Source organism: Trachypithecus francoisi, unplaced genomic scaffold, assembly GCF_009764315.1.
Source record: "Trachypithecus francoisi isolate TF-2019V2 unplaced genomic scaffold, Tfra_2.0 Contig01474, whole genome shotgun sequence".
NCBI lineage: Eukaryota > Metazoa > Chordata > Mammalia > Primates > Cercopithecidae > Trachypithecus > Trachypithecus francoisi.
Window position 1 is genome coordinate 3,156,573 of NW_022681435.1, and position 26,822 is coordinate 3,183,394.

A 26,822-nucleotide genomic window follows, 5' to 3' on the forward strand; every position below is an offset into this window, starting at 1 on the left:
CTGTTGTGAAAAGGAACCTTGAGTTATCCTACTGTTATTTGTGTATAGCGACCTAAGAGTTTCCTTGTCCTCTTCAAATTCCCCTACAATATTGAAACAGCATTTGTTGTCCCATTCTTACAAACGCTTGAGGCCTTTCTGGAAAACCATTACCATTCAATGACTAGAAAATTGCTCTCCTTCCTTTTAAAAAAAAAAAAAGGCAGGCGCAGCAGCAGCTACAACAGACAACAAAAACTTTCTCCCGCATAATCCTTGCCCTCAGAATGACAAAGAAATGATATTGACTTACCCCCGAACGGATGATGTGTTTGGGGGGGGGGGGCGGAATATTTTTTTTTTTTTTTTGAAGATTTCTGTTGAGGAGCTGCACAGACAGCTGCAATTCATGGGCGACGCTGATTGCCAGAAACGCTATGGATTGGCATGGGGTCTGCAGCTCACAGATCCCTGATCAATACCCCTACACTCACACGCCAGATGGTTTGGGGAAGGGCAAAAATAAAATAGTCCAAATCAACCCACCATTATGTTTCTGTGTGTGTGTGTTGCTCTGATAAACCTAGTTGTAGCATAAATGTGTTCTACCCTGACACAAAACCTGACAAGATTTCAAGCATTGGGGTAGAAATTAGCAGCCCTCCTCTACCCTAGATTTGGGTCATGGTTACTGTTTTATAGTAAAAACAAAGCTATTGGGCCCTTTATGCAGATTGGGTTTACTTGTGGTCTGTTTATCTTTTTCCGTGAATAATTTATAAAGTCTGTCTTTTAATTGAATGTTTACCTCTCTGTGTGTGTCTCTCTGTACCTAAAAACAATTTTAATGTGGAAAACACATATGAAAAACTCCGATAGTAAATATTTTTATTTTCCTGCAATTGCTAACTCAAGTTCAGAATATTTTTTTTCTTTTACAGTGCAATAGCCAAAATAGCCTTGTTGTCGAAGCTGCATTTTATTTTCATGCTTCTTTTGACCCATTTAAGTTTCTGATCTTCAAGAAAATTGGACCTGTGAATGTGGCATGCTAAGTAAAATCCAGGTCCTGATATAATGCTTGGTACAACTGTTTGTCCAGATTCTAATAGCCGTGAACTAGCACTTATCATACCACATTTCTATACAGTGTGTTTGTAAATCAAATGCTGGTGGGGCGGGGGGAGAAGAGGAGTGTGACTTCAAATTAAAAGACAAAATTCCAAGTTGCAGAACTTCTGAAGGTTAAAGTATGGATGCTAAACAAGGGGCAGTTAGAAAGCAACTTTCCCTTATATTTTCTTAAAGAACTATAGAGAAAGAAACATCAAAAATATTTCAAAAAATACTTAAAATTGTATTAGTGTTGATACTCCAAGAATTGTCTTGAAGTAGAAAATATTGTTCTTTTTTAGAAAGAAAGAGAAAAGGGCATCCAAACCTAATTCAGTAAAAATTAGGGTGCTCACTAAACAAGCACATCCATTTTCCTTTTAAATGGATTTTGGGTTGAAACATAAAACCTCAAACCACCATTAGAAAAACAACGTGAAAAATCTGCCTGAATTCTAGCCCAATGAAATTATACACAAAGAAGCCAATACGATTTCATGATTTCCCTGAGATCGCCAATATTGATCGAGGGAAGGCGGAGGGATGGTGGGAGTGAGGGAGGAGGGGGGGAGGAAGGAAGGAAGCAAGGCAGAGAGAAAATGCAACTCACCTTTCTGCTCCCAGGCACACCGAAATATAATTCCCAAGAGTAGGTTTATCTTGGTGTCCTGGCAAATAAGTTTAACATTTTGAAAATTTATTTAAATGGCAATTTATATACGTAGGTTTCTGTATGGAGGAAGCATCAGCCTAGGGTAACTGGCCACTCCTTGAGCCTGAAGCCAGCATAGCAGCAGAGGCTACCTTAGCACTGGGGCATATCAGACCCACTACTTCCCAGTTCTGCTTCTCTCCTGCTTCTCTCCCTGTGCACTCGTGGACCAAGAACAGGTTGCACTCTCGTGAACTTTTGTTCGACTCAGTATTATATTTCAAACATTAACTAATTCAAATCATCCCAAGTGTCCAGCTGCCATATATAATAAAGTAGGGAGTGCGAAGAGAGACAGTAGGAGGGGTTGAGGAGGAGAGGAAAAACAGAGAAACCAAAACCTGAGTTATTTTACCTGTCTCCTGTTGTGACACTAGAGATGTGAGCAACCAGAAAAGTATGTCTGGCAAACCAAGGGATCTGCCGCTTTCTTACTCAGGCTTTGATAACACAGAGAAGACGCTATTTGAAAGAATAATTGGCAGCGTATTGGCCAGAGCTCAATAAAGTTGATCTATGAATAACGTCACTGTAAATTCATGTGACAGGGTGGGGGTGGGGGTGTTGCGCTGAAGCTGGAAGAAAGAGGAGGGCGGCAGAAAAGGTCACTGAGACTAAGAACTGTTTTCCAAATGAATTAAATCTTTCTCTAGCACCAAGAAGGGACATACAGTATTCCGAGCTGTGCCCTTGTTTTCTTATCAAGTTTTCTCTAACAGCTGGAAGTGGTTGAAGGGGGCTGTCTTAAGGAGACCCCCTGCTCTTCTTTTGACAGCTGATCAAAAGAAAATAGGTCACGCTTCTCAAACTTATGTCCACCCTGTCCTTAATTACTGTCTCTTTAAACAAAGGCAACATCTGCGCAACCTCAGCTAGCTTGAATCTTCGGAGGCAAACAGAGCGCAACCTGCTTTGGAAGAATCTGTTACTTTTAAGGCTTTATGCCGGGGGTTGGCCTGTCTTCAACCACCCCTCCACCCCCACTGGGGCTGCAGAAATCTCCAACTCCTCTGTCCCCCAGTTCCACTCCCACCTCTAGACCTAGGGTTGCTAAACAACGGAAATTCTAGGAAGACGTTGGTGCACTTTTTAAAGCCTTGGCTTGCGAGCGTGCTCGGGCTGGCCGGTTGCTGGCCTTTTCAGAAACAAGGTTTGAATATGCAGATGTCAGCCAGGACTCCTTTTCGTCTGCCCACCGCCGTTCCTCTCTCGGGATTCGAGAGAAGCGGGTGTGTGTGTGTATATGTGTGTGTGTAGTGTGTGTTAGGAGAAAGGTCCGCGGGTGCCGTCCCAGCTGGTTTGCTTACTCTCTGCCCCCAGGAGAAGTTTGCTTACTACGGACACCAGCGACCCTCCTCACCTCCACCCCTCTAGTTCTACACTCTCCCCACTTCTTTCCAAGTCGCTGATGCAGAAAGCACTTGGTCACCTTGAAACGGCAGCTCCCGGAATTCTAATATTGTTTTGCAATCTAGCAGGGCTCTTCGGAAGCCTCATAACTGAGATTTATGGGCTCACCGGGTAATTAAATGATGTTATTGTGTTAACTTTGCATGCATTACGGCTGCCCGCGCCGCCCGTGGGCCGCCGGCCGGCCGCAGCTCGCTGGCGGCGAGGGCGCTACAGTTCCTCTGGCCGCGTAGATTATGCACGCCCCGGCCTCGGGAATTTACCGTGTATTAGAATACATTAGCGCCTGCATTTTAAAAGGCTAAACTACTGGCTCCCAGCTAGGGACTCTCGGGAAGTGGCTTGTTAGCGACGAGTGTTCGTCTACACCGGCACATAGCGGAGTATTTTGCTCACGGCTTACTTGCCTCCAGGGAAGCTTTGGGGTGAGGCGAAGGCGACTGAAGCAATGCCCCTTCCCCCAGATCGCAGCTGCCCGGGGAGACACAGCGTGGCATCTTAAACCTAATCTGGCTCGCTCGCACTCCAGCCTCCCTCTCCCCAGCGACCCCCCTTTCCCCTCCCTCCCTCTTCTTGACGTTTGATTCCAGTAGCAAAGGAGGAAAAAAAGGCACCGAGTCGTCAGCCAAACCTGAAAAGCACCGCCCCGCCCCCTTCACAGCCATTGGTAGTTTCCCGTAGAAGGCCCGCCTCCGGGGGGTAGATACGGCCTTGGAGTGGCTGCGCGTGGCGCCCGTCGGGCGTGGCCCCGCCCCAGGTCCGGGAGGCTAGGTTGGCTGCCCCGGCGAGCGGCAGAGCCCTTCTGGACAGCTCCCGCTCACCCAAACAGAAGACGTCGGCGCCGGAGCGGGCTCGGACATGGCGAGGCTGCGCGCCGGCCCAAGCGGCGGGGCCCGGTGATCCCTCCCTCCCTCCCCGTCCCCTCCCCTCTCCCGCACACACGCCCCGTCCGCCCCCACCCCGCCCCCACCCCGGGCGAGCCCGCCCGCAGCCCCGGGGCGCACACCCGCACGAGCGCTCCACTCCACTCACTCCCGCACTCCCGCGCCCGCCCCCACTCCCGCGGCCGAGCCCCGCCACGCGCGCCTTGCCCGCCCGCCGGCCGCCCCCGCCGCCCTTGCAGCCCCCGGGCCCCGATGGACTGAATGAAGGCTGCCTACACCGCCTATCGATGCCTCACCAAAGACCTAGAAGGCTGCGCCATGAACCCGGAGCTGACAATGGAAAGTCTGGGCACTTTGCACGGGCCGGCCGGCGGCGGCAGTGGCGGGGGCGGCGGCGGGGGCGGCGGGGGCGGCGGCGGGGGCCCGGGCCATGAACAGGAGCTGCTGGCCAGCCCCAGCCCCCACCACGCGGGCCGCGGCGCCGCTGGCTCGCTGCGGGGCCCTCCGCCGCCTCCGACCGCGCACCAGGAGCTGGGCACGGCGGCAGCGGCGGCAGCGGCGGCGTCGCGCTCGGCCATGGTCACCAGCATGGCCTCGATCCTGGACGGCGGCGACTACCGGCCCGAGCTCTCCATCCCGCTGCACCACGCCATGAGCATGTCCTGCGACTCATCTCCGCCTGGCATGGGCATGAGCAACACCTACACCACGCTGACGCCGCTCCAGCCGTTGCCACCCATCTCCACCGTGTCTGACAAGTTCCACCACCCGCACCCGCACCACCATCCGCACCACCACCACCACCACCACCACCAGCGCCTGTCCGGCAACGTCAGCGGCAGCTTCACCCTCATGCGCGACGAGCGCGGGCTCCCGGCCATGAACAACCTCTACAGCCCCTACAAGGAGATGCCCGGCATGAGCCAGAGCCTGTCCCCGCTGGCCGCCACGCCGCTGGGCAACGGGCTAGGCGGCCTCCACAATGCGCAGCAGAGTCTGCCCAACTACGGTCCTCCGGGCCACGACAAAATGCTCAGCCCCAACTTCGACGCGCACCACACTGCCATGCTGACCCGCGGTGAGCAACACCTGTCCCGCGGCCTGGGCACCCCGCCTGCGGCCATGATGTCACACCTCAACGGCCTGCACCACCCGGGCCACACTCAGTCTCACGGTCCGGTGCTGGCCCCCAGTCGCGAGCGGCCACCCTCGTCCTCATCGGGCTCGCAGGTGGCCACGTCGGGCCAGCTGGAGGAGATCAACACCAAAGAGGTGGCCCAGCGCATCACCGCGGAGCTGAAGCGCTACAGTATCCCCCAGGCGATCTTCGCGCAGAGGGTGCTGTGCCGGTCTCAGGGGACTCTCTCCGACCTGCTCCGGAATCCAAAACCGTGGAGTAAACTCAAATCTGGCAGGGAGACCTTCCGCAGGATGTGGAAGTGGCTTCAGGAACCCGAGTTCCAGCGCATGTCCGCCTTACGCCTGGCAGGTAAGGCCGGGGCTAGCCATGGGCCAGGCTGCTGGGAAGAGGGCTCCTGGTCCGGTGCTCGTGGCCCAGGTCTGCGCCCCGAGTCACTTATCTTGATTCTTTCCTTCTCTTTCCTATACACTTCCTCTTTCTTCTCGTTTTTATTTCTTCTTCCATTTTCTCTTTCTCTTTTGCTCTTCCCCTACTTTCTCTTCTCCCTTTTCTTTTTCTTTCTTACTCTCTCCTTGTCCCTGAGCTTTCATTGACCGACCCCCCCCCCCCGTTATATTCGCCCTCCTCTCAATGTGCCAACCTTTGCCCTCTGTCCTATCTTCCCAGGTACTGGGAGGCGGGATGGAAGTGTGCGTTTTCCTCTAGGAGCCCTGTCTTTCCAAGACTCACAAAAACCGGAACCTGCCCTTATTCAAAACCCTGTGCACTTCAAGTATTTTTTAGACAACACATTTCAGTTTTCCGAGCTGGCTAGTCTCCCTGTGCAGCGGCAGTTGAGAGGCTTTGCGCTGCAGAGGGAAGAGAGCTCTCTACTCTCCCACCCACCATATAGGCAAACTTATTTGGTCATTGGCCAAAGGCACAGCCTTGCCCGCGCGGGGAACCGGCGGCCAGGATACAACAGCGCTCCTGGAGACCATCTCTGGCCTTGGCGTTGGGGCAGGGACTTTCTGACCGGGCTTGAGGGGCTCGGGCCAGCTCCAATATCACTACCTACAGCGAGGGCAGGGTGTAAGGTTGAGACGGTCACATTCACCGCCTTGGGAGGACGTGGGAGAAGAGACTGAGGTGGAAAGCGCGTTGCCTTGCTCACCGGCCGCCCTTGCCCCGGTCCCAGCGTTTGCTGGGATTTGCCGGGATTTGCCGGGGCTGCGGGAGACGCTGGGCGCTCGCGGGAAGAGGTGCTGAGAAATTAAAAATTCAGATTAATTAACGCATCCCGACCACGGCTCCAGGCTCCGCCTTTGCATTAAGCGGGTGCTGATTGTGCGCGCCGGGCGACACCGCGGGGAGGGCTGGCGGCCCGCGGGCGAGGACGCGTAGAGGCGCGGGTTACATTGTTCTGGAGCCGGCTGGGTTCTTTGTGCCTCCTCTAGCGGCCAAGCTGCGAGGTACAGCCCTCTATTGTTCTAGGAGCACAGAAACCTCCTGTGTGGGCGGCGGGTGCGCGAGCTGGAGGGAAAGATGCGGTAGTTACTGCGGCTGGCACGCAGTTGTGCGCTTTTGTGCGCACGGATCCCGCGCGGTAGGCGTGGCGACTGCGCTACCTCTAGGAGCCAGCCACTGGCCCAGAGGGGCAAAATGTCCAGACCCCCCTCACTGGGGAGGACCCACTATACCCTATTGCAGGCCAGGGTGGGCGGCTTCTCCTGGACCGGGTGGAGGGGGTCTCTTTTAGGATCGGCGGGCAGTCTAGGGGAACAATTCGTGGTGGCGATGATTTGCATAGCGCCGATCTTGGAATGCGCGCATTTTCGAGCCGACCTCGCACAGCTCGCTTCCGGAGCTGCAAGCTCAGGTTTCTACCCCCGATCCCCCGGGCTTTCCTCGCACCACTGAGCCCAGCTTGTGGGGTGCACTCGACCGATGCCCGACAGGGCTGGGGAATGTGACAGGCAGCAGGTTCACCCGGGCTTGGGGAGGAGGCGTTTCCGCTTTGACAGCATTTTCCTTTGCCAGCTGCTGGTGGATTCCGATTCCCAGTCGGTAATCGCCCCGCAGTGTTGATCTAAGAAGGTAAAGAAAACCTGGTTTCCCTGCAAAGAGCCTCCCGCAAATTGGCGGACTCCGGATACTTGGAGTGGATTTAGAAATTTATGTAATCTTTCTCCTTTAGTTTATTCTTCATTCTCTCCTACAGTTTTCTCTGATTTGCTGTTGGTTCGGGGCAAGATAAAGCAGCCAGTAGAGAGTAATAATAATAGCAGCCGGAAATAAACTGGAGGCTTACTGTTAGTTCTTAACATTGTAGTACCCCTTTGTCATAGACCCCCCCCAAATGTCCCAGGCCCTTTCCAGTGGGTTTTAGCACCCGCCGGCTTCTTGGCACTGGGAACCAGAAGGATGGTCTTAGACGGGTACAGTTAAAGGCAGGATGACAGCTATTCTACTCCTGCTCATCTCAGAGCGCTGCCGCCCCCTCATGCCTGTTGCGCAAAGAACACAGCTTTTAAAAAACACGTGCCTTCTGCCCATATAGGTCTGAAAGTGATGTGGAAAGTAATACTTCGCCTATTAGCGAGTTTCAGCTTTTAAAATGACCCCAAGCATTGCCGAGATGAGAAAGCGTGGCATCCCGGGGGTCTTCAGCCCCACCCGCGCCCATGGTGCAAGTCTCCAGGGGCAGGCCCGGGAGAGCACTGCCCACGCCGCTAGATTTTCCGCAGAGGAGCGCTGAAACCGCCTTCGTGGGAGACAGAATGCCTCCTCCAGCGAATGGAAAAGGCCTGCTGAGGACCCCGCTTTGCTTGGAGCATTCAAATGTGTCTGTTTTATTACCCTAGGTTGAAAAGGGACAAGAGCTTTAGCCTTTTTATCAGGCCATTTTATCAGCAACTACAAGTGTGTTGAGTGGTTATTATCACATAGGAGGCTTTTCAGTTTGGGGTCAGTAGATCAGTCTCTTCAGACACTGAGGCAGAAGCTGGGACTGGTAAGTAGGTATTATGTGCTCAGAGTGCTAGGGGACAGGAGCAAATGGAGAAGAAAAGCGGAGGCTTTATCCGCCGGGAGTATCGATCGGAATCCCGCCGGGACGCCGCAGAGGGCCCTCGCCGTTGGGCCTCGGGGGTTTAACAAGCCCAGCGGCTCCGCAGGCGGCTCGGCCGGACTTCCAGACCCGTGCCTGGAAGACACCGTCCCTGCCCCGCTACAGCCAAACCTGCCTCTTCTGTTTCTCTCTCATAGGTTATAGGTTCCCTTTCTCTCTCATTTTGGCCCCGTCCCCGGGTCCTGCCAAACGGCCAAGCAGGCTGGGGTTTAGGGGGCTCAGAATGAAGAGGTCTGATTTGACCAGCGCACCCTTAGGCGAGGTACTGCCGGTCACAACAGAGGCAGGTCCTTCCTCCCCAACCTGCTGGTGTAGTCACAGCCAAGGGTGGCACTTAAAAGGAAAGGGGAGAAAACTTCGGAGAAACTCAGATTGCCCCAACATTAGATTTCAGAGAAATTGACTCCAAATGCCCGGATTCGTTCGGAAAGGGCGGCTAGGTGGCAAGTGGTTGCAACCCCGCCAGGTGGGGCCTCCGCAGAGGTTCCCCAAGACTAGCCCTTGCGGGGCGGTTTTCAGCAACCTGACAAGAGGCGGCCAGGACAAATTTCCGCGGGTTCGAGCACACACTCTCAGGCGTTGGGCCCCAGAGACCTCTAAACCAAGCACAAACAAGAAGGGAATGAGAGAACCCAGGCGAGAACTTGAACGGGCGTCCCACTGAGGAGAAGTGAGACCTCTGTGGCAGGCATGGTTTCTTCTGATGCCCGAAAATCGAGCGGAGAGCCCGACTACATTTCCTGCAGAGGTTTCCGCCTCCAGTAAGCCCGGATCCCCCAGCGGCCTGCCGGGGGCTGGTCTCCAGTCCCCACCATAGTCCGACGCACGGCCTTCTCCTGGCAGCAAGCTCCCAGCGGCCAGTCTGAAGCCAATTCTGTTCAGGCGGCCGAGGGCCCTTAGCCAACCCACCATGATGTCGCCTGGGCCACCTGACACCCGCAGCGGTGGGACACGGCCCGGGCAGTGCTCAGTGGCTTCTGCTAGGGGCACCCCGTGCGTGCTTGTCTTCCGCTGCGCCGGGGACGTCCTTGGGTGACACGGGCCGCTGGGCACCTCCCAAGCCGAGGAAAGCGGACCCCCTTCGCAGAGTTTCGCGCCCACCCACTAACTTCCCACCTCGTCTGTCACTGCTGGGGCTCCCGACTCAGCCCACCTCTCCTGGCGGTTTAGTTAGGGATCCGAGCTGGAGAGGCTGAACGCAACCCGCGCCAGTACGGAACAGACGATGTGTTTGCCTGCTAGCTGCTTGGATGAATAATTGAAAAGTTCGCTGCAGTCTGCTTCGTCAAGTCCCGGGCGCCGGGAGAACACCTTTCCAACACGCATCAGGGTGGGCGGGAGCGGGCAGAGGAGGCGGGACCCGAGGGAGGAGAGTGAACCCGAGCAGGAGAAGCAGCTCAGGCAACCAGGCGCCCTCGACGCGAGAGACTGGGCATTTATTTTTATTCCAGGCTTTCCACTGTGTGGTTATGTCACTTTCTCAAACAAATGTGTATATGGAGGGAGATCGATGCTGATAATGTTTAGAAGATTAAAAGAGCATTAATGCTGGCAACAATAACGTAAACGTGTGGACCCAGATTTCATTGATCTGGAACTTGATCCGGCGCGTTTCCAGTAAGCCCGACGGCGCGCTCTTCCCAGCAGAGCGCTCGCCAGCGCCACGGCCCCGCGGCTTTCCAGCGGAGCCGCTTCGCCAGCTCTGCGCGGGTTCTCCCGTGTGACCGCAGCTCCTCCCCCGCGAGGCCCCAGCCCGTCTCTACTTCCCCGAGGTTTTCTCCTCCTCTCGCGGGGCTCCGTTCCCTCTCCACCCCCCCCCAACCCCGCCCCTGTGCGCACTAGCCGCTACTAGCGCTTCCCGCGGTCACATTGGGCGGCTGGATCCGCGAAGCGAATGCGTGGAACGGTGCCCGAGGTTTCCTAACTATCCTGTGCTTGGCCATTGCCACTGGGCCCTTGTGACCAAGCCCAGGTTTGAAAATGACGTGGCTAAAGCTGCCTGCTAACGGCAGAGCTTAGTCAGCCGCAGATCCCCGCCCATCCTCATCGGTTCTCGTACTAAAAAAGGCTCACGCGCAGACTTTTTACGCAGGTGCGTTCGCTGGGCAAGTAAACGTGGCCCTAGTAACAAAAGCCTGAACTTCATCCCCCCGAATAGCAGGCTCTGCGCTGGGCTGGTCGGGTCTAACTGGAAGAATCTTGTGTCCTACCTTGGCTGGTACAGGAAGTAAGAGAAGCAAACTGGGGAACCCCTGCCCCACCCCTTCCCAACCCCTGGACCTCCTGGGCCGAGACCTGGGTCACTGGCCCATCGCGGGGAAGGAGGTGTCCTGTGGGACACCTGCATTGACTGGAAAAGAAAGAACGTTAAAGCTCTTCCTTCCTGCTTGTGGGGGACACCACCACACCCTGCCAACTACTCCCCTGGCCAAATGGTGGCTTGTTTTTCCAGAAGGAGCACCAAGGTGAATTTTATGGAAAAAAAATAAAAGAGCAGGGACCGAAGCAGGGATAGGATGAGAACTAATCGTTCTGGGTTTTTTTGAAGTTATGAATCCCTCCTGTTGGAGAAGGCTGAGTTTTTCCAAGAGCAGATCTCAATCAGGAGGGAAAGCAGTGTTTTCCAGCCTTCTCCAAGAACAGTAATTAATAAGAGGAAGGAAAGGAGAGATGGGAAAGCAAATCGTGCATTGTTCTGCTTTGAGTTGAGGCAGAGGGTAGGCTGGTGTTTCTTCCTCATCTTCCCACCAGTGTTCTTCTTTAAAGAAGGGAGCTTTGGTACACCACCTTGGTTCCTAGTCAGAAAGTGCCCTACCTGACCGTTTTTTGTTGTTGTTTTTGTTTTTGGTTTTTTGTTGTTGTTGTTGTTTTTAGAGGGAATCTCGCTCTGTCGTCTGGGGCTGGAATGCAGTGGCCGGATCTCAGCTCACTGCAAGCTCCGCCTCCCGGGTTCACGCCATTCTCCTGGCTCAGCCTCCGGAGTAGCTGGGACTATAGGCGCCTGCCACCTCGCCCGGCTAGTTTTTTGTATTTTTTAGTAGAGACGGGTTTCACCGTGTTAGCCAGGATGGTCTCAATCTCCTGACCTCGTGATCCCGTCTGGGAGGCCCGTCTCAGCCTCCCAAAGTGCTGGGATTACAGACTTGAGCTACCGCGCCCGGCCAACCGGACCGTTTTAAACTACAGGTATGTAGTTAAAGATAGCTGGGTAATCAGATATATAACTAAGGAGGAGGGTAGGTGTTTTCCCATTGGTCTGACAGACAACTGGCTCCCTCCCCACAGCCCCCACTTGAAAGACTCCTAGGCTCTGGGAGGAGCAAGTGGACCTTTAGAGGATAGAATTCTAGACTCTCTTCCACTCTCATCTTAGAATTCCAAGATTGGGCAGGATTCCTGTTGAATGGTGAGGGCCGGGCAAAGAATAAACTGATTACCCTAGATTCTCTGTCCCTACAAGGCACCAGCAACTGCTTCACTCTCCTCTAGAGCCAGGTCTGCCCTGAGCTATAGCACCCTAGGCCAGTTTTACCATCCCAAGCGCCAGACTTCAGCCCTGAGGGAAGGAGAGCCAGCCTCTCCTGCAGTCTTCAAACTGAGGCTTCATTTTACAGTCACCCCCTGATGGGGGAGAGAGCCTCCCCACCAGGTTTTCTGGCCTTTAGACACTTTTTCTCTTCAAAGAAGAGACCAGAGGAACAGGACTGAAGAACTCTCAGGAAGAAAGTCCTGGGCTTCACATTCTATGGCTACTGGCTGAATTTAGCAGAAAGTGTCTTCATAAAAAGTGGTATCATGGAGGGGGATCCCTGGAGCAAGGAAGACCTCAAGGGAGAAGCAGAGAGATTTAGTTTCTGGGTTCTTGCCAAAGGAAGGGAAATTAGGAGGGAATAAATAGAAATAATTGCCTGGATAAAGGGCCCTGGGGAGGAGGGTGAAGACGGAGGCACCCTAGGCCTTAAACTTCATCTAGACTCCCTGGGCTATGCTGACTTCCGATCCTTTCAGGGACCTTTGTTTTTCCTAACTTAGGAAAAGTTCCTTCTTCTGGGGAGACAACTCTTCTTAGAGGGGAGAGTCCATGATGAGGAAGCCCTCTGGGGTGATTTATGCTGTCAGGTACAGAGCTTCATCAGGCTAACTCACCCTGTGGGGCCCTGTCATCCCCTCTTATCACCCAGGCTTTTTCCCTAACCGACCTCAGTGCCTTTGGGGGAAAGGCTTTTTGATTTCCCAGTCTCATTCAAGGCAATGGCTGAAAAATGTACATAGGTTTTTCTATGGGCAGGTGGGGAAGAGGTAGGGAAGTAGATTGGGTGACCCAGCCCATCTAATGCCTGACATGGTGCAGATGGGCAAGACTTGGGAGTCTGGCTGTGGACTGTGCAGATAGAGATGGCCTCACATCGGGAGCAGGATTCCTAGAAGCTGTGGATGTTTATTATGAAAAACTGTCCCACACAAATTGTCCCAGAGGGCAGGGAGGCTCTGCATTCCACCTCGGCGCCTCTTTCCCCATTTGAGGATCCATTACGCTTCTGTAGAAAGCAGACTTTGTTTGGGTTGGAAGCACACCTCCAGTGTAATTTAATCAGCATTGGACTTTGGCTCTTGTAATCAAATATACATATACTATCTCCTGCAGGAAGAAAAATAATTTCTCTGTAACTGGTATTGACTTGAAGTCATGTAATCTCTGGAAAGCATCACATTTTTAAAGGGAAAGGTAAAATTAAGGGGAAAAGAACCCACAGTGTTAGTGGTTTGCTTTGTCATTACTAACAAGAGCCAGTTATCTCTTAAGAAAGGGCAGAAGAAGCATTCCTAGAGCACATTCCTAGTGCTGCTCCAATTGTAGATATTTCATTTACAGTTTTCTCTGTGCAGTCAGCCTCAGAGATGGTTAAGGATAGGAAACTAGGTTGACTGGCTCACCAAATTCTAGAATGTGGGCTTTATTACTTATGTTGTATTGACATCCTTGAAGGAACCTGTTTGGCAGCTCATTTTTCTGCCCTATTTGGAGAGGCTACAGGCAGCAGCAGCTCCTTGAGTTCCAGCAGGATCTGGGTAGGTAGCAAGCCTTTTCTTTAAAGAGTGATTGGCAGCCATTGGCAGCTTGCTTCCCACTCCACCCCAGTACCCTTGAGCATGAAGCTCTGTGCTAGTGTGTCCCCCTGGAGCAAGCTTGGAGTGCCCACCCCCCAGGGTGAGGTTCTGGGCTTTGCCCAAGTTGAGTCTGTTAGGGAATCTGTTGTAAACACAGATCCATTGATTTGCATTTGTCAGAGAGTAAAGTTAAACCAGTGAAAAGAGAAGCCCTTACCCTTTTATGCAGGGCCAGGGAAACCTTTCATATTGATCCTATTGATCCAACCTTTCCCTTTAAGGAAACCACATAGTTAAAGACCCTCGTTCAATAGATTTACCCTTCGTGCTTGTGATATTCCTTTAAGTGTTCTCATCTAGGATAGCTGGGCATTAAGCCCACACTCCAAACCAAACAAAAATGAAAAGGGGGTGGAAAGAGAGGGGGTCAGGAGGCAGAACTGTGGGAAGTGAAATTAAATCAAACTGAAATGTGCAATGACCCAGTTGGGGATGTTTTCCTCATTCTTCTAAAATGACATGCAGGGATAAAGACAAAATAGGTGCATTTGGCATCTTTTTTTTTTTTTCTTTTTGAGAAAAGGAAATCTGTTTATATGACTAGAGTAAAAATGTCTCAGGAACATCATTTTCTACTGTAAAATTATTTCATTTCAACTAAACCACCAGTTTGCTTTATTTAAGCTGGTTCACTTAAAAGCAGTGATGTTGCCACAATTATTTTGGTTCCTTTGTAGCAAATCAGAAAAAGGATTGTCCCCAGAAATGCAATATTTTGGACTCTGTATATGAGCATAAGCACTGAAGTCACTTGAAAAGAGAGAGAATTTGGAGTTTTTATGTTCTGCTGAAAGTGGGAAGCAGGGGATAGAACTTCTGTTGTAGAGCAGACTAGATGGAATAGGAATTGCCAGATATTGCTCAGTATCCTTCTTGCTTGCAGATATAAAAATGAAAGTCTCATTTGCCTCCAGAACCATCGGCACAATCCATTTCATTTCTTCCCTGACTTTTTTTTTCCTCTCTAAATAACATGCATTTGTGATTTTTTTCAACACAGTACATGAGCTATTCCTAATTGGCTATCTCTTGGGTTGTTTTTGTACATTCATGTTTGTTTTATGTGATTGGAAAATATTAATGATTTTGTAGGTGAGCTAATGTATTTATCTGCTGAGTGAGTTCAAAGGGCAGAGTTCAGCTATGGTTCAGGTTAATTGAACAGGAAGCAGTGAGCTCTCCAGGCTGTGTTGAACAAGGGATCAGTCCCTTAAAATATCACACTCAGCAAACACAATTTCACTGTCTTCATCCTAAAGTCTGATGTAAGAGGCTCAGATCAACTTGGATCACTTGTTTAAAAAACCAAAGCAAAGCACAGTAACTGCAGCAAAACCCTGGAGTCCCCCTCGGGGAAGAAGAGTTTTCTCATTGGCTAATTGCTTTATTGGTAGCACTGACCTGCAGAGCAGCTGCAGGAGCCTGGAAGAAGGCTTAGGCCTCAGAGTAATGTGCTCCATTAGAACAGGGCAAGGCATTTTTTGTTTACTCAACTGGAGCTCCCTGCAAAGTGCCATTAACCCTGGCCCAACTGCTTGTGTGCTGCAAAAGCCAAAGGTCACACCAGTCAGTCTGTAGGCTCAACAGCTCTGCCCTGGTAGGAAGGTTGGGGGCGCATCCTGCTGGCACTGCCCTCCCAGGGGCTTGGGCCAGCCCTCTGGGCCCTTTCCAGAGTTTTGACTAAAGCAAGCAGTTGCACAACTAGTTTACATTTCCCAACTGCTGAATCATGTTTTGATGATTAAACAGTTTTGATCTCAGCACCGTCAATCACACATATACACAAAATCCCCCCACTGCCCCTGTATTTTCTATTTATGCTCCCTTCACTACTGTGTATTACAGTAAACAGAATTGTGCAAACGGTGCTTTTAGCAGGAATATAGTTCGGATAAGTGCTTGAATCAAGGGGAAGACAGACCTCCATACATGGCCGGGGGCTGTTTGGTAGAAGAAAGGTTTCAAGTGGATCCAGGGAGCACAGTCAGGGCTTCCACCGCCGGCAGGTGAACTAGAGTGCCACCTGCCGGGAGTCTTCTAACTGCACTAAGCCCTGCACCTTCCACAAGGTCCAATCCCCTTCCTTCACTTTGTTCCTAATATCCTTGTCCCCATTCCCCACCCTCCAGATCGCTACCCATGCAAACATTATCTTCCCAGAAGTAGCTTAAAGGGCTTTTTCCTGGTCCTTTGAAACTCTAACCTCTGCCTCTTCTAATTCATTACCAAGGAGAAATCAACAGTTCTGCTGTCTTAGATGAGGTGATTTGCCCATCCTGCACATTGAGGTAATAGTCTCCTGCTTAGTTGGACTGTGCTTGGGGGAGGAGAAGCAAAGAAAGCAAAAAATAGCCGTGGGAGGGAAAACGAATGTTTATGTGTGGAAGAAAAATGGCTCCGTTGATTGTGCCAGTGAGGGCTGTGCCAACTGTAAGGTGTTCTGCAAAGATAAAATATTGTACAAAGGAGAGAGGATGAGAGAGAATTAGCATCTACAGGGAGGACATCGAAAAAGAGATATGCCAAATCAGCAAACTAGAGTTGGGCTTTGTGAAATCCCCTGGAAAGAGAAAAAGTGAACTAGCCGTTTTGCAATTGCAAAGAAGTGAGCCAGTGGACTAGACTTCGAGCCAGAATGTGGAGCTAGCTATAGCTCTGTGGGTGGCAGCTATTTCCACACTTGCTTCACATAGACCCCTGCCTGGAGCCCCTGGTAGCAGAGCGCCTGTGGGTGGGTTGCTGCCTCCACGCCCCGGCGCAGGCTTCAGGACCACGAACAGCGCCATGGAGGCATGCTGTCTGAGCGAGTTTCCACCTCAGCCTACACAAGGGAGATGAACCCCCTACTGGGGTTAAATCCAGGCAGGAGCCTGACCAGTAACTCCAGCTCTGTAGGTCTCAGCGCCCCAGTGCAGGGCCTCATATTTTCCTCTGGAGCCCTGTGGCTTTTCGGTTCTCTGTGTGAGATCAGCAATAATAAGGGGAAGAGGAGGCGGCGTCTGGGTTAGAAGACAAAAGATGCTGAACGACTCTTTCCTTCTGAAGAGGAAGAGCATTACCACCGCTGGGGGGCGGGGGATTGAACTGTTTTTCTCCATATTGCTGCCTTCTGCAGGCATGATTGCCACCCTCAACGGGATATTTTAGATTTAGGCTTTCCCTTCAAGTGTTACTGTCTGCCTGCCCCCACGCCCCACCCCCCAGGTATACACAAAGGGATGTTTTTGTTTCCCCAGTTGCATGCACTTGATTTTTGAAAGCATGACTTTCATTATATTAAACAATATTCTCACATTATAGCAGCAGTAATGTCACAGGGAGAGCCAACTGTGAAGCATCACCACCTTCGATTAGAAACTAGATTTGATTTCTTGAGAGCCTAGTGATGAGGGTTTTTTTTAAGAAAAGCCTTGCCACTGCTTCTGCCCCTGACCCCCTCCAAAGGGCCAGAGATGTTGAGTGACTTCCTCCAGGCCACACAGTGGAGTCATATGGCACTGGCCAGGGTGAGAGCCGACAGTAGGCACTGACCCCTGACTCTGGCCTTTTTCAATCAGTTGCTCTGCTTTATTTCTGTTTTTATTCCAGAGAAAAGAGATACGAGAGTCCTTTTGGTCTATGATTGAGCACAACTCATGTCTCTTTGGGTTTTGAGTAAAATGGCCCTTGACTTCCTAAAGCTAATTAAAATGTAAAACTTTTGCCTTATTTCAAATAACTTTAGTTCAGACCTAATTTATTGCTAAGGTGGTTCTCAAGGAGGTGGAGCATTGGAACAGAAAAGTGTGTCTCATTTAAAAGTCAAAGGTGTGATAAATGAGAATTTTTTTCCCCTGTGACAATTTATCTTCAAGTTCCAGGTGGCTCCTGTGTAAAAGGAGGGAAAATCCAGCCCAAAACAAAACAAATCTGGTAGAGCATTCAAATTTGATGTTGAAAAAAAATTGTTTCTGTGTGTCTAAATGCCCAAAATTTCGTTCTAAAAATGAGCAGGAACATATCTGAATCAGATATACAAATGGGTGTTAAATATATTTTGTAAGCTCTGACTAAAGAAGTTTCTTCCAGCTGTGTAATCTTTGAATCTGTGGATGTGCCTGTCTCAGAGTTGTTGGGTTCCACTGTCAAAACGTTTTCCAGTAAAACATGGATTTGGCAACAGTAAGTGTAGCCTTTTTGGCCCATTTTATATGCATCACTGCATCTTACTAAAATGAGGCATTACACTCTGCAAGGACTTGTACTGAATGCATTTCCTTTGTAATAAACTCAATATGCTTTTGAAAAGATATTTTGACAGAACTGCCATGTAAACAAGACCTTTTATATTATCTGTTTTGACTCCAAATACTGAAAAATGTGTGGAGTACGATAATTTTATGCTTTTCTGAATTAGTGCCATAGATCCCCAAACCTAAAAGATGTAAGGGAAAAATTCTTCTTGGATGCAATTGCCTCCTACGTTCATTTAAGTATACCAGAGTTCATTTCAGTTCATGTTCAAGGGACAAGAGTGAATTCTGTATTCACTTTCAATGACTAACCCTTCTCATCCTTTCTTTCATTCTTCTGAAGAGGAAGAGGTGGACCTCCTGTTGAAGACCAAATCCTCTCCTGCCTTCCCAGTACTCCATTCTTCCTGTATGTAGATGTCCCTCCCTTTGTGAAGTTTTCTCCGTCCTCCTAAATTGGGATCTCCTTGGACCATCCCTCCCTTTGCATTTATAACATAGATAGGTATCGCCTGCTGTCTTGTCAGTGTCGCCCATTAGATTAAGATCCAGAAGAGGAGGTTGGATACAGCATACAGGAGGCAGCCAATAATATCTGTAAATAAGTTTTGTTTTTTTTTTTTTTTTTTGAGATGGAGTCTCGCTTTGTCACCCAGGCTGGAGTGCAGTGGCCAGATCTCAGCTCACTGCAAGCTCCGCCCCGCCTCCTGGGTATACGCCATTCTCCTGCCTCAGCCTCCAGAGTAGCTGGGACTACAGGCACCTGCCATCTCATCCGGCTAGTTTTTTGTATTTTTTTTAGTAGAGACGGGGTTTCATCGCATTAGCCAGGATGGTCTCAATCTCCTGACCTCGTGATCCGCCCGTCTCAGCCTCCCAAAGTGCTGGGATTACAGACTTGAGCCACCATGCCCGGCCCTCTGTAAATAAGTTAATAAATAATTTTCTTTTATATGACACTGTTTCTACCCATTGTATTTCCCCCGTATTATTGTAGATGGCATCTGAAAAGGAATCATCAGCCCCAGCACATCATTTAGGAGAAGCATTTCACAATGGCAAGTTCTCATCAATGTCACTTTCCTCCCAAATTACGATGTTATAACCATGTATTAATTCTAAAGGGAATCTCAAAGTAGGGTTGAGTCTTATCCAAATCTTCAGATTATTGCCAATGGAGCAAGATATGTGAAATGATCATCACTAGACACTAGACTAGGGACCCATTTTGCCAGTTGGCTCTAGTTCCCCCAAAGAAACCCTCCCCAGTCAGTCAGTTCTCCTCGTTTTCCTGCTCAGACATTGTCCTCACTGTCCCGTCCATGTCTTTGCACATTCTGTTCCTTCTGCCTGGAATTCCTTATCTCATCAATCCCTCTCCAGGTCTTATCATTCCTAGCCACCTCCAATCCTCCTTCTCTGAAATCTTCCCAGCTAACTTTGGCCCATTCCTTTCTCTTTATTTCTGAACTCGACTTGCAATCATTGCAAATGACAGAACAGCCTTGTTGACTCTGGTCTTACACTGCTCTCTAGGTCTTTTCTGCGTCTCCCTTTCTTCCCCATGGCTCTGGAGAGGAGATAGCATATCTCTGAGTTCCCCATAGCTGCTGGTCCATGGTTGAACCCACACCAGGCATTCTTTTTTGAGCAAGTCATTTGATGGCCTCCTATCTGTCTTTACGGAAGCCCCCAATTTCAGTCACTCAATGGGAGAATAGGTTGGGTGTGTTTACTTACATCTATCATTCTTTTCTAGCTTCTTCTCTTGAAAGGGGGTATTCTTCTCTTATTTTGTTTGTTTGAGCCGGAACCTCACTTTGTCACCCAGGGTGGAGTGCAGTGGCGTGATCTCGGCTCACTGCGATGTCCATCTCCAGGGTTCAATTGATTATTCTGCCTCAGCCTCCTGAGTAGCTAGGATTACAGGGACCTGTCACTATGCCTGGCTAATTTTTGTATTTTTAGTAGAGACGGGGTTTCACCATGCTGGCCAGGCTGGTCTCAGGCTCCTGACCTCAAGTGATCCTCCTGCCTTGGCCTCCTAAAGTGTTGGGACTACAGGCATGAGCCACTGCGCCCAACCTAAAAAAGGGATATTCTTTTCTGTAAATGTTTTGGTCATTGATGGAAATATTGGCTTACATAATTTAAAATGGATTTCTGTGTTAATCTGAAATAAGACATAAGCTTAATACAGAGAATACAGGGCTCGTGATGTCTTGGTTAATAGCAAAGGTTGTTCTGCTTCATACAAAGTGCAAAATTTTACCCACTTCAGGTGCCAGCAATCATATCAGCAACTCAGAGGGACTACTTTCCTATTTTAAGTCATTTTAATTATCAGTAAACTAAACTTGCATTTAAACAGCCGTTACTTGAGATACTACAAGAGCTTAGGTTATTAATAACTTAAAGTTACCTGTGAAGAAAAAAGCCGGAGGTTAATATTTTTGTGTTTTTATTTTATTTTTATTTTATATTTTATTCTTTTCCTTTGATGAATCCATTGCTGCCTATACTGTACTGAACTAAGTAGTTAGGAGTGAAAATATATGAACTAGCCCTTGTGCCTCTTTGATTTTACTGTACATTTAAGATTTGAGTGGATACACCCTCACTTACCTTTACAAAATCCATATGGAATTGAGTGAGAACAGAGTTAATTATTATCTCAACTTTAGTTAGAAACTGAAACTAAGATCATTTATTTGCTATACATCTCATGCAGAAATTATATATTGCCTTGTGATATTTCATCTTTTTTTACAGTTATGTTTTGACATTCATATTACATGAGTAACAAATTATGAAGACTAAGCATTTATGAACAGAATTTAGTGTTAAATGAAAGCATTCCAGATTTTCATTTTCTGTTGCCTTGAATTGAATGCATTGCTGTGCTGCATGATAACTGGGTAAACAATTGATCTGTGTGACTGTCATTTTTGTGCCTTGCATAACCAAACCAAGTTTCCTTTGACACTAAGGCAGAGACAGGCAGGGATGAGCTGGGCAGGAAGCAGCTCTGAGGCCTCCCTGAAGGGTCTTAGACTCCCAATGGGGGAGTCAGAGGCCACCCTGTTCTCTGGCTACGGCACCATAGCCTAGACATGGCTGGCACCAAAGGCTATACACTTCCTTCTTTAGCCTCCTTTTCTGCCCTCTTCCTAAAGGAAGCAACTGGGACCAGAAAGAGTCCATATTGCTAGCACCACTCCTCCCTAACCAGTTCTCCACCCAGAGCCTTAGATTCAGGTTTGCACAGGCAGATTCTGGAAAGCCCATTGAAAGAGCAGGGTGCAGAGTAAATAGGTGATGAATTGGAGGGAAAGGGAGAAAAATTCACAGCAGAGACAGGTGGACTTTCCTAAGTAGATAAGCTACACCAACTCAAGAATCCAAGTATTCCACCTGGAAAACAAGAGGTGAAAGCAAGTTGGTTCCACTGGTGAAGGCAAGTCACCTGCCTGAGTCCAGAGACAGGGTGGAAAGGCTCTACAAAGTTACATGGCAGGAAGCATGGGCACAGAAAAGGCAAGCATGAGGAATTGGAGGGGTCTTTGGGGTTTTTTTTGTTTGTTTGTTTTGTTTTGTTTTGTTTGTATTCTACCTCATGCTACGTATTTTAGCTCATTTATTATTGGAAGATGCCCCTGCTATAGTGATACATGGACATCAAGGATGTCCAATAGTATAGGGCTAATTTTGGCAACAGACAGAAGATAAGGGTGGGGGTATTTCACATTCATAAGTAACAAACCTGTGCCCACTTTGACAGGAACCATGCCTCTTTGTACTGTGACTGTTTGTGACATGCTTGATCTTCTCGACTAGATCATAGCAAGCAGGGACCCTGAGCTTTGTTCTCCTGCCTCTTCCCTTTAGCCCCACCACAATGCCTAACATATAGTTTGCACTTAGTAAATACGCAAAGCTAAATGATCCCCAGCATCTCACTGCTCTAATGTCCCAATGGGAGATCCCCTCAAGCCCCACCAGGTGATTGCTTGTAGCTCAACCTGTATTTTATTTTATTTTATTTTATTTTATTTTTATTTTGAGACAGAGTCTTGCTCTGTCACCCAGGCTGGAGTGCAGTAGTGCAATCTTGGCTCACTACAACCTCCGCCTACTGGGTTCAGACTATTCTCCTACCTCAGCCTCCCAAGTAGCTGGGATTACAGGTGCCCACCATTATGCCCATATAATTTTCATATTCTTAGTAGAGATGGGGTTTTACCATGTTGGCCAGGCTGATCTTGAACTCCTGACCTCAGGTGATCCGCTCACTTTGACTTCCCAAAGTGCTGGGATTACAGGTGTATGCCACCATGCCTGGCCTCAACCTGTGTTGTAAAATACGGTTTCAGTTTAAACTTTTAAATTTTGTTCTACTACAATAATTAACAAATTCCAGGGGAGCAAAGTCCAAGCCTGTTGCCTACAGAAGTTAAGGCATCCAATTCGGATCTCAATTATTCTGTGTCAAGAAAATCTAAACAAGGCGAACATTGCTTAGGGTTTACCAATGAATATAGGAGCAAGTTGGAAGTGATATCAAAAAGATCAAAAGGTTCGCTCATTTATGACTTTAACAATGGCTCAGTTTTTTTAACCTTAGATTCTACATCTGTAGCATACTTTTTTGAAAATCATAAGCAGTGTTAAAAAATACTTGGCAGTTTTGTCTTGATTCTTAATATGAGTGTTAAGGGATGCCGTCCATTAGTGAGTACACCCCAGATCATCTGTTTATTGCATCCTCCTTCTTCCCTGCCTGCCCTTAATGATCTGGTGCACAGAGGGCTACTTGAGTTGACTTATATGGATCTCAGTTGCTGTCATTTGTGCATACTTAATTCAGAGAGGTGATCACATTGATTTCCAAGCCCCAGTTTTTAAGACACTGTACTCACGTAGATATCTTAGCTGCTCTATGTTGTCTGAAAAGGAAAACATTTTAAGCCTTTGGAAGCAATTTTGATGGACATTTCATTGTGTTCTATATTACTCACATAATTAAATTTCCTTCACGTCAAAGTCTGTTTAAAATTAAATTGAGAAATATTTTTGAGTTCCATCGGGCAGATAACTTTGTTTAGCTAGATTCGTTCTGCATACTTATGAAATGGCATCCTATGAATCAATACCCAGTGCTCACAGTTCCCTTGAATGTGAAGAAATGGCACCCTTAGTAGGCAGTTGTAATCTCCTGTAATTCATAACAAGCTGTCCCTAGTTATTGAATGTGTTTACCCTGTAATTCCAGAAAGTCCTTGTGTTTTTATGCCTATGGTTTGGCAGACTGATTTATTCAGATGCTGAGCATTGTGAACTAAATTCATACTTCTTTCATGCATTAGCTGGAGCCAGGACTCTTATTTACAGACTCACAGTCCAGCTCATACTGGCTAGCTTTCTTTGGGTCATACCAGAGTCTTATTTGCATGGCCAAAGGGGTAGAATTCCAACTTGGGTTTGAAAGCAAATAGGGTAAATTGTCAGAAGATGTATTCCTGTATGCATCTTTGGAAACAAGATATAGGAACAAACCCTTATTTTTCAACTCTACCCACCCTGCTGAGGACAGAAGAACAAGCCCTCCTCATCTTTTAACCTGCCTCTCCTTGAGACAGCCATTCCATTAAATTCTATGGCAAGGGAATCTATGGTGTTCAAGCTGTAATTGAAGAATTGGCATTCCATAAACGCTGCTTTAATTTAAAAAAAAAAAAATGTTCCAAAGAACTGCTTTTTGTTGCATTGTTAATTAGCCTTTGAACATTTTTGAATTCATTATAACCTTCAAGGTCTGCCAAGGTCTTTAAGGTTTCTTGTTTATGGTTTTGCCTCTAAATAACTGTAGGTACATTGTAATGCTATTGTGAGCCTTAAGTAAGTTAATGCATGTAGGTGCTTAGAACAACTGGTAAATAGTAAATATTCGCTAAAATAGCTGCCATTATTATTGATTGATTAATTTTCTGTAACTTCTCCATATATCAGCAGGAAATTTGGCCTGAGTCACCAACATTCCCATAGTTTTTATATATTAAGAATATTGCTTGGCATTGTCAATGACAGCATAAGGCAAACAGATCCAGTTTGTATCTGAGCCATCGTTTACTAGCTCTGTGATGTCAGGCAGGGGACTACTCTTGAAGAGCCCCAGTTCCTTCCTCTGTAGGAGGAGGACAAGGTAGGTCCTGAGATTATCTAGTTAGTGTACAAATTAAATGAGATGTCATAAGGGTGTATGGCACCTGGTACATTGCCTCCTACCTCCTCAGTTCTGCAGTTAACATCCTGTCACACATGGGTACATCTGCACTTCAGCATAATTTTTTTGTCATTTTCTCAGGTGAGATTTAGGATGAGTGAGATTGCCAGACGCTACACTCATCACTGGGCATTCTCTTTGCAAACTGGCCAACCATGCAGCCGGACTATTTACTCCCCACCCCCAGTGTCCTTTTAAGACTCCCTTAACAATTATGGGCGTTTTGCTAAGCTCATGCTTAGAACCCAGAAGTTGACTGTGTACACAGTAGATTCTGACTGAATCTCTACAGGCTTAGATTGGAATACAGTGCATTTTGCAAGTGTGGTATGTATTGAGCAGACATTCTATATTTGATGGAAGTTCTCATATAAAAATGGCAACTCAGCCAACAAAGCTCAAATCGTCTGTCTCTATAATGATCACAGGTTTGAGAGGTCTTATCAGAAAGTTATTTTTATAGACGCCCAGGTGGTCATGAGATTAAAAATGCTAAGGAGAATGGCTTCCTCTTTAACCTCTTTTCTGTTTTTGATATGTCTGGGCCCTGCTTTTTTATCTTGTTCCCCAAATCCATTCACTTAGGTTCTGACTTGGCTCCCCAGAGAGCTCCAGTTTTGGTTCACACCATCATCTTTATTCTCAAATTAGGATCCTTAACAAGGAAAGAGAAAAGAAAGAAAACCTATAGACATCCAGATGTTGCTTTTTCTGAAGTAGTAACTTTATTTGATAATATTTTGAAGCCATGGGCCTGAATTCTCAGCATGCAAGTTTATTTAAACAGTCTCTAGTATCCTTTCCTGACCCCAAATTACTTTCAAGCATTAATTGTCCTAGTGGTTTCATGGCCACAGTATTTCATATTCATTAGTGTTTTCATGAAAAATTATAACACTAATTAGAGTGCCTTCCAGTTAATTCACTTGGTGATTCATTACTCTCTCCTTCTTGGTGATCTCCATGTGGTCATCCTGGAGAAAGCATCCAAGGGTAATTGCAGCTCTATTCCCTGAGTGATTGCCTAATGCCATTAGTTCTGATCCACAGGAGCATCTCGGGCAGCTCTGATGGGGTCTGATTATAGCTGCACCCTCGTCCAGCCCTTTGGATTCAGGGAGAAAGGGAAGCCTGCAGTGAGGACTGGTCCTCTGGAGGGGTCTAGGGAAGCAGAGGGGAGGGACGTCTTAGAGAAAAGGAAGTAGGGGCAGGGGAGGGAGTTCAGGGATTTGAATATCACTTTAACATCTTCCAGAACCTGGGGTAAGGACAAGATAGAGTAAAATCTGCCCTGATAATTTGCACATAGAGTAAGAAAGGTGGTTTCTCTTCAGTTTCAGCAGACATGTGGCCAGGCACTGAGCTGGAGTTTGGAAACCTGGTTCCCTCTCAGAGCTCTGACATCCCGTTCTTCCAATTGAAAGTTTATTTGACCTCATCCCCATTAGGATGGCTGCTGTAAAACAAAATGAAAACAAAAAATAACAAATGTTGGTGAGGATGTGGAGAAATTGGAACCTTGTGTGCTGTTGGTAGGACTGTAAGATGGTGTAGCCACTACAGAAATAGTATGGCAGTTCCTCGGAAATTTAAAGTGTGAATTATCACATGACCCAGAAATACCACTTCTGAGTATATACTCCAAAAGAACTGAAAGCAGGGTCTCAAAGAGATATTTGTACACCCATGTTCACTGCAGTGTTATTCACAACAGCCAAAAGGTGGTGGAGGCAATCCAACAGTTCATCAACAGGTGAATGGATAAACAAAATATGGAGTTTTCATACAGTGGAATATTATTTAGCCTTAAAAAGGAAGGAAAATCTGACATATACTACAATATGAATGAGTCTTGAGGATATTAAGCTAAGTGAAATAAGCCGATCACCAAAAGACAAATACCATATGATTTCACTTACATGAAGTATCTGGAATAGTCAAACTCATAGAAATGGAAAGTACAATGGTGCTTGCCAGGTGCCTGAGAGAGGGAAATGGAAAGTTGTTTAATGGGTGTAGAGTTTTAGTTCTGCAAGATATAAAAGTTCTGGAAATTGTACAAGAATGTGAATATGCTTAACACTATAGAGCTATAACCTTAAAAGTAGTTAAAATGGTAAATTTTGTTATGTATATTTTACCAAAATTTCAAAGAAAGATTATTTGTTATTTATATTATATTGCTTGTTCAATTTTTTAAAAAATTAAAAATAAAAACAAAATAGAAAAACAAAAAGCCAGGTGCAGTGGCATGTACCTATAGTCCCAGCTACTGGGGAAGCTGAGGTGGGAGGATTGCTTGAGCCTGAGTTCTGGACTATAGTGCATCAAGCCCATCAATGTCCACACTAAGTTCAGCATCAATATGGTGACTTCCTGGGAGTGGGGTATCCCCAGGTTGGTGAGAGGAAAAACAACTACTGCCATGTTGCTTTCAGTTCTTTTGGAGTATATACTCAGAAGTGGTATTTCTGGGTCATGTGGTAATTCACACTTTAAATTTCCGAGGAACTGCCATACCATTTTTGTAGTGGCTATACCATCTTACAGTCCCACCAATAACACACAAGGTTCCAATTTTTCCACATCCTCACCAACATTTGTTATTTTTTGTTTTCATTTTGTTTTGACAGCAGCCATCCTAATGGGGATGAGGTCAAATAAACTTTCAATTAGAAGAACTGGATGTCAGAGCTCTGAGAGGGAACCAGGTTTCCAAACTCCAGCTCAGTGCCTGGCCACATGTCTCCTGAAACTGAAGAGAAACCACCTTCCTTACTCTATGTGCAA

At 47.8% G+C, this 26,822-nt stretch overlaps 1 protein-coding gene across 1 annotated transcript in view; it reads left to right on the top strand.

Moving 5' to 3' along the window:
- Nucleotides 1-4,007: 4,007 nt before the first annotated feature.
- The window catches only part of ONECUT2 (one cut homeobox 2), a 64,701-nt gene continuing 41,886 nt past the window's right edge, over nucleotides 4,008-26,822 (top strand). The window contains exon 1 of the mRNA XM_033238491.1: nucleotides 4,008-5,587. Coding sequence (XP_033094382.1) covers nucleotides 4,360-5,587 — 1,228 coding nt within the window. The 5' untranslated portion in view covers nucleotides 4,008-4,359. The remainder of the gene's footprint in view (nucleotides 5,588-26,822) is intronic.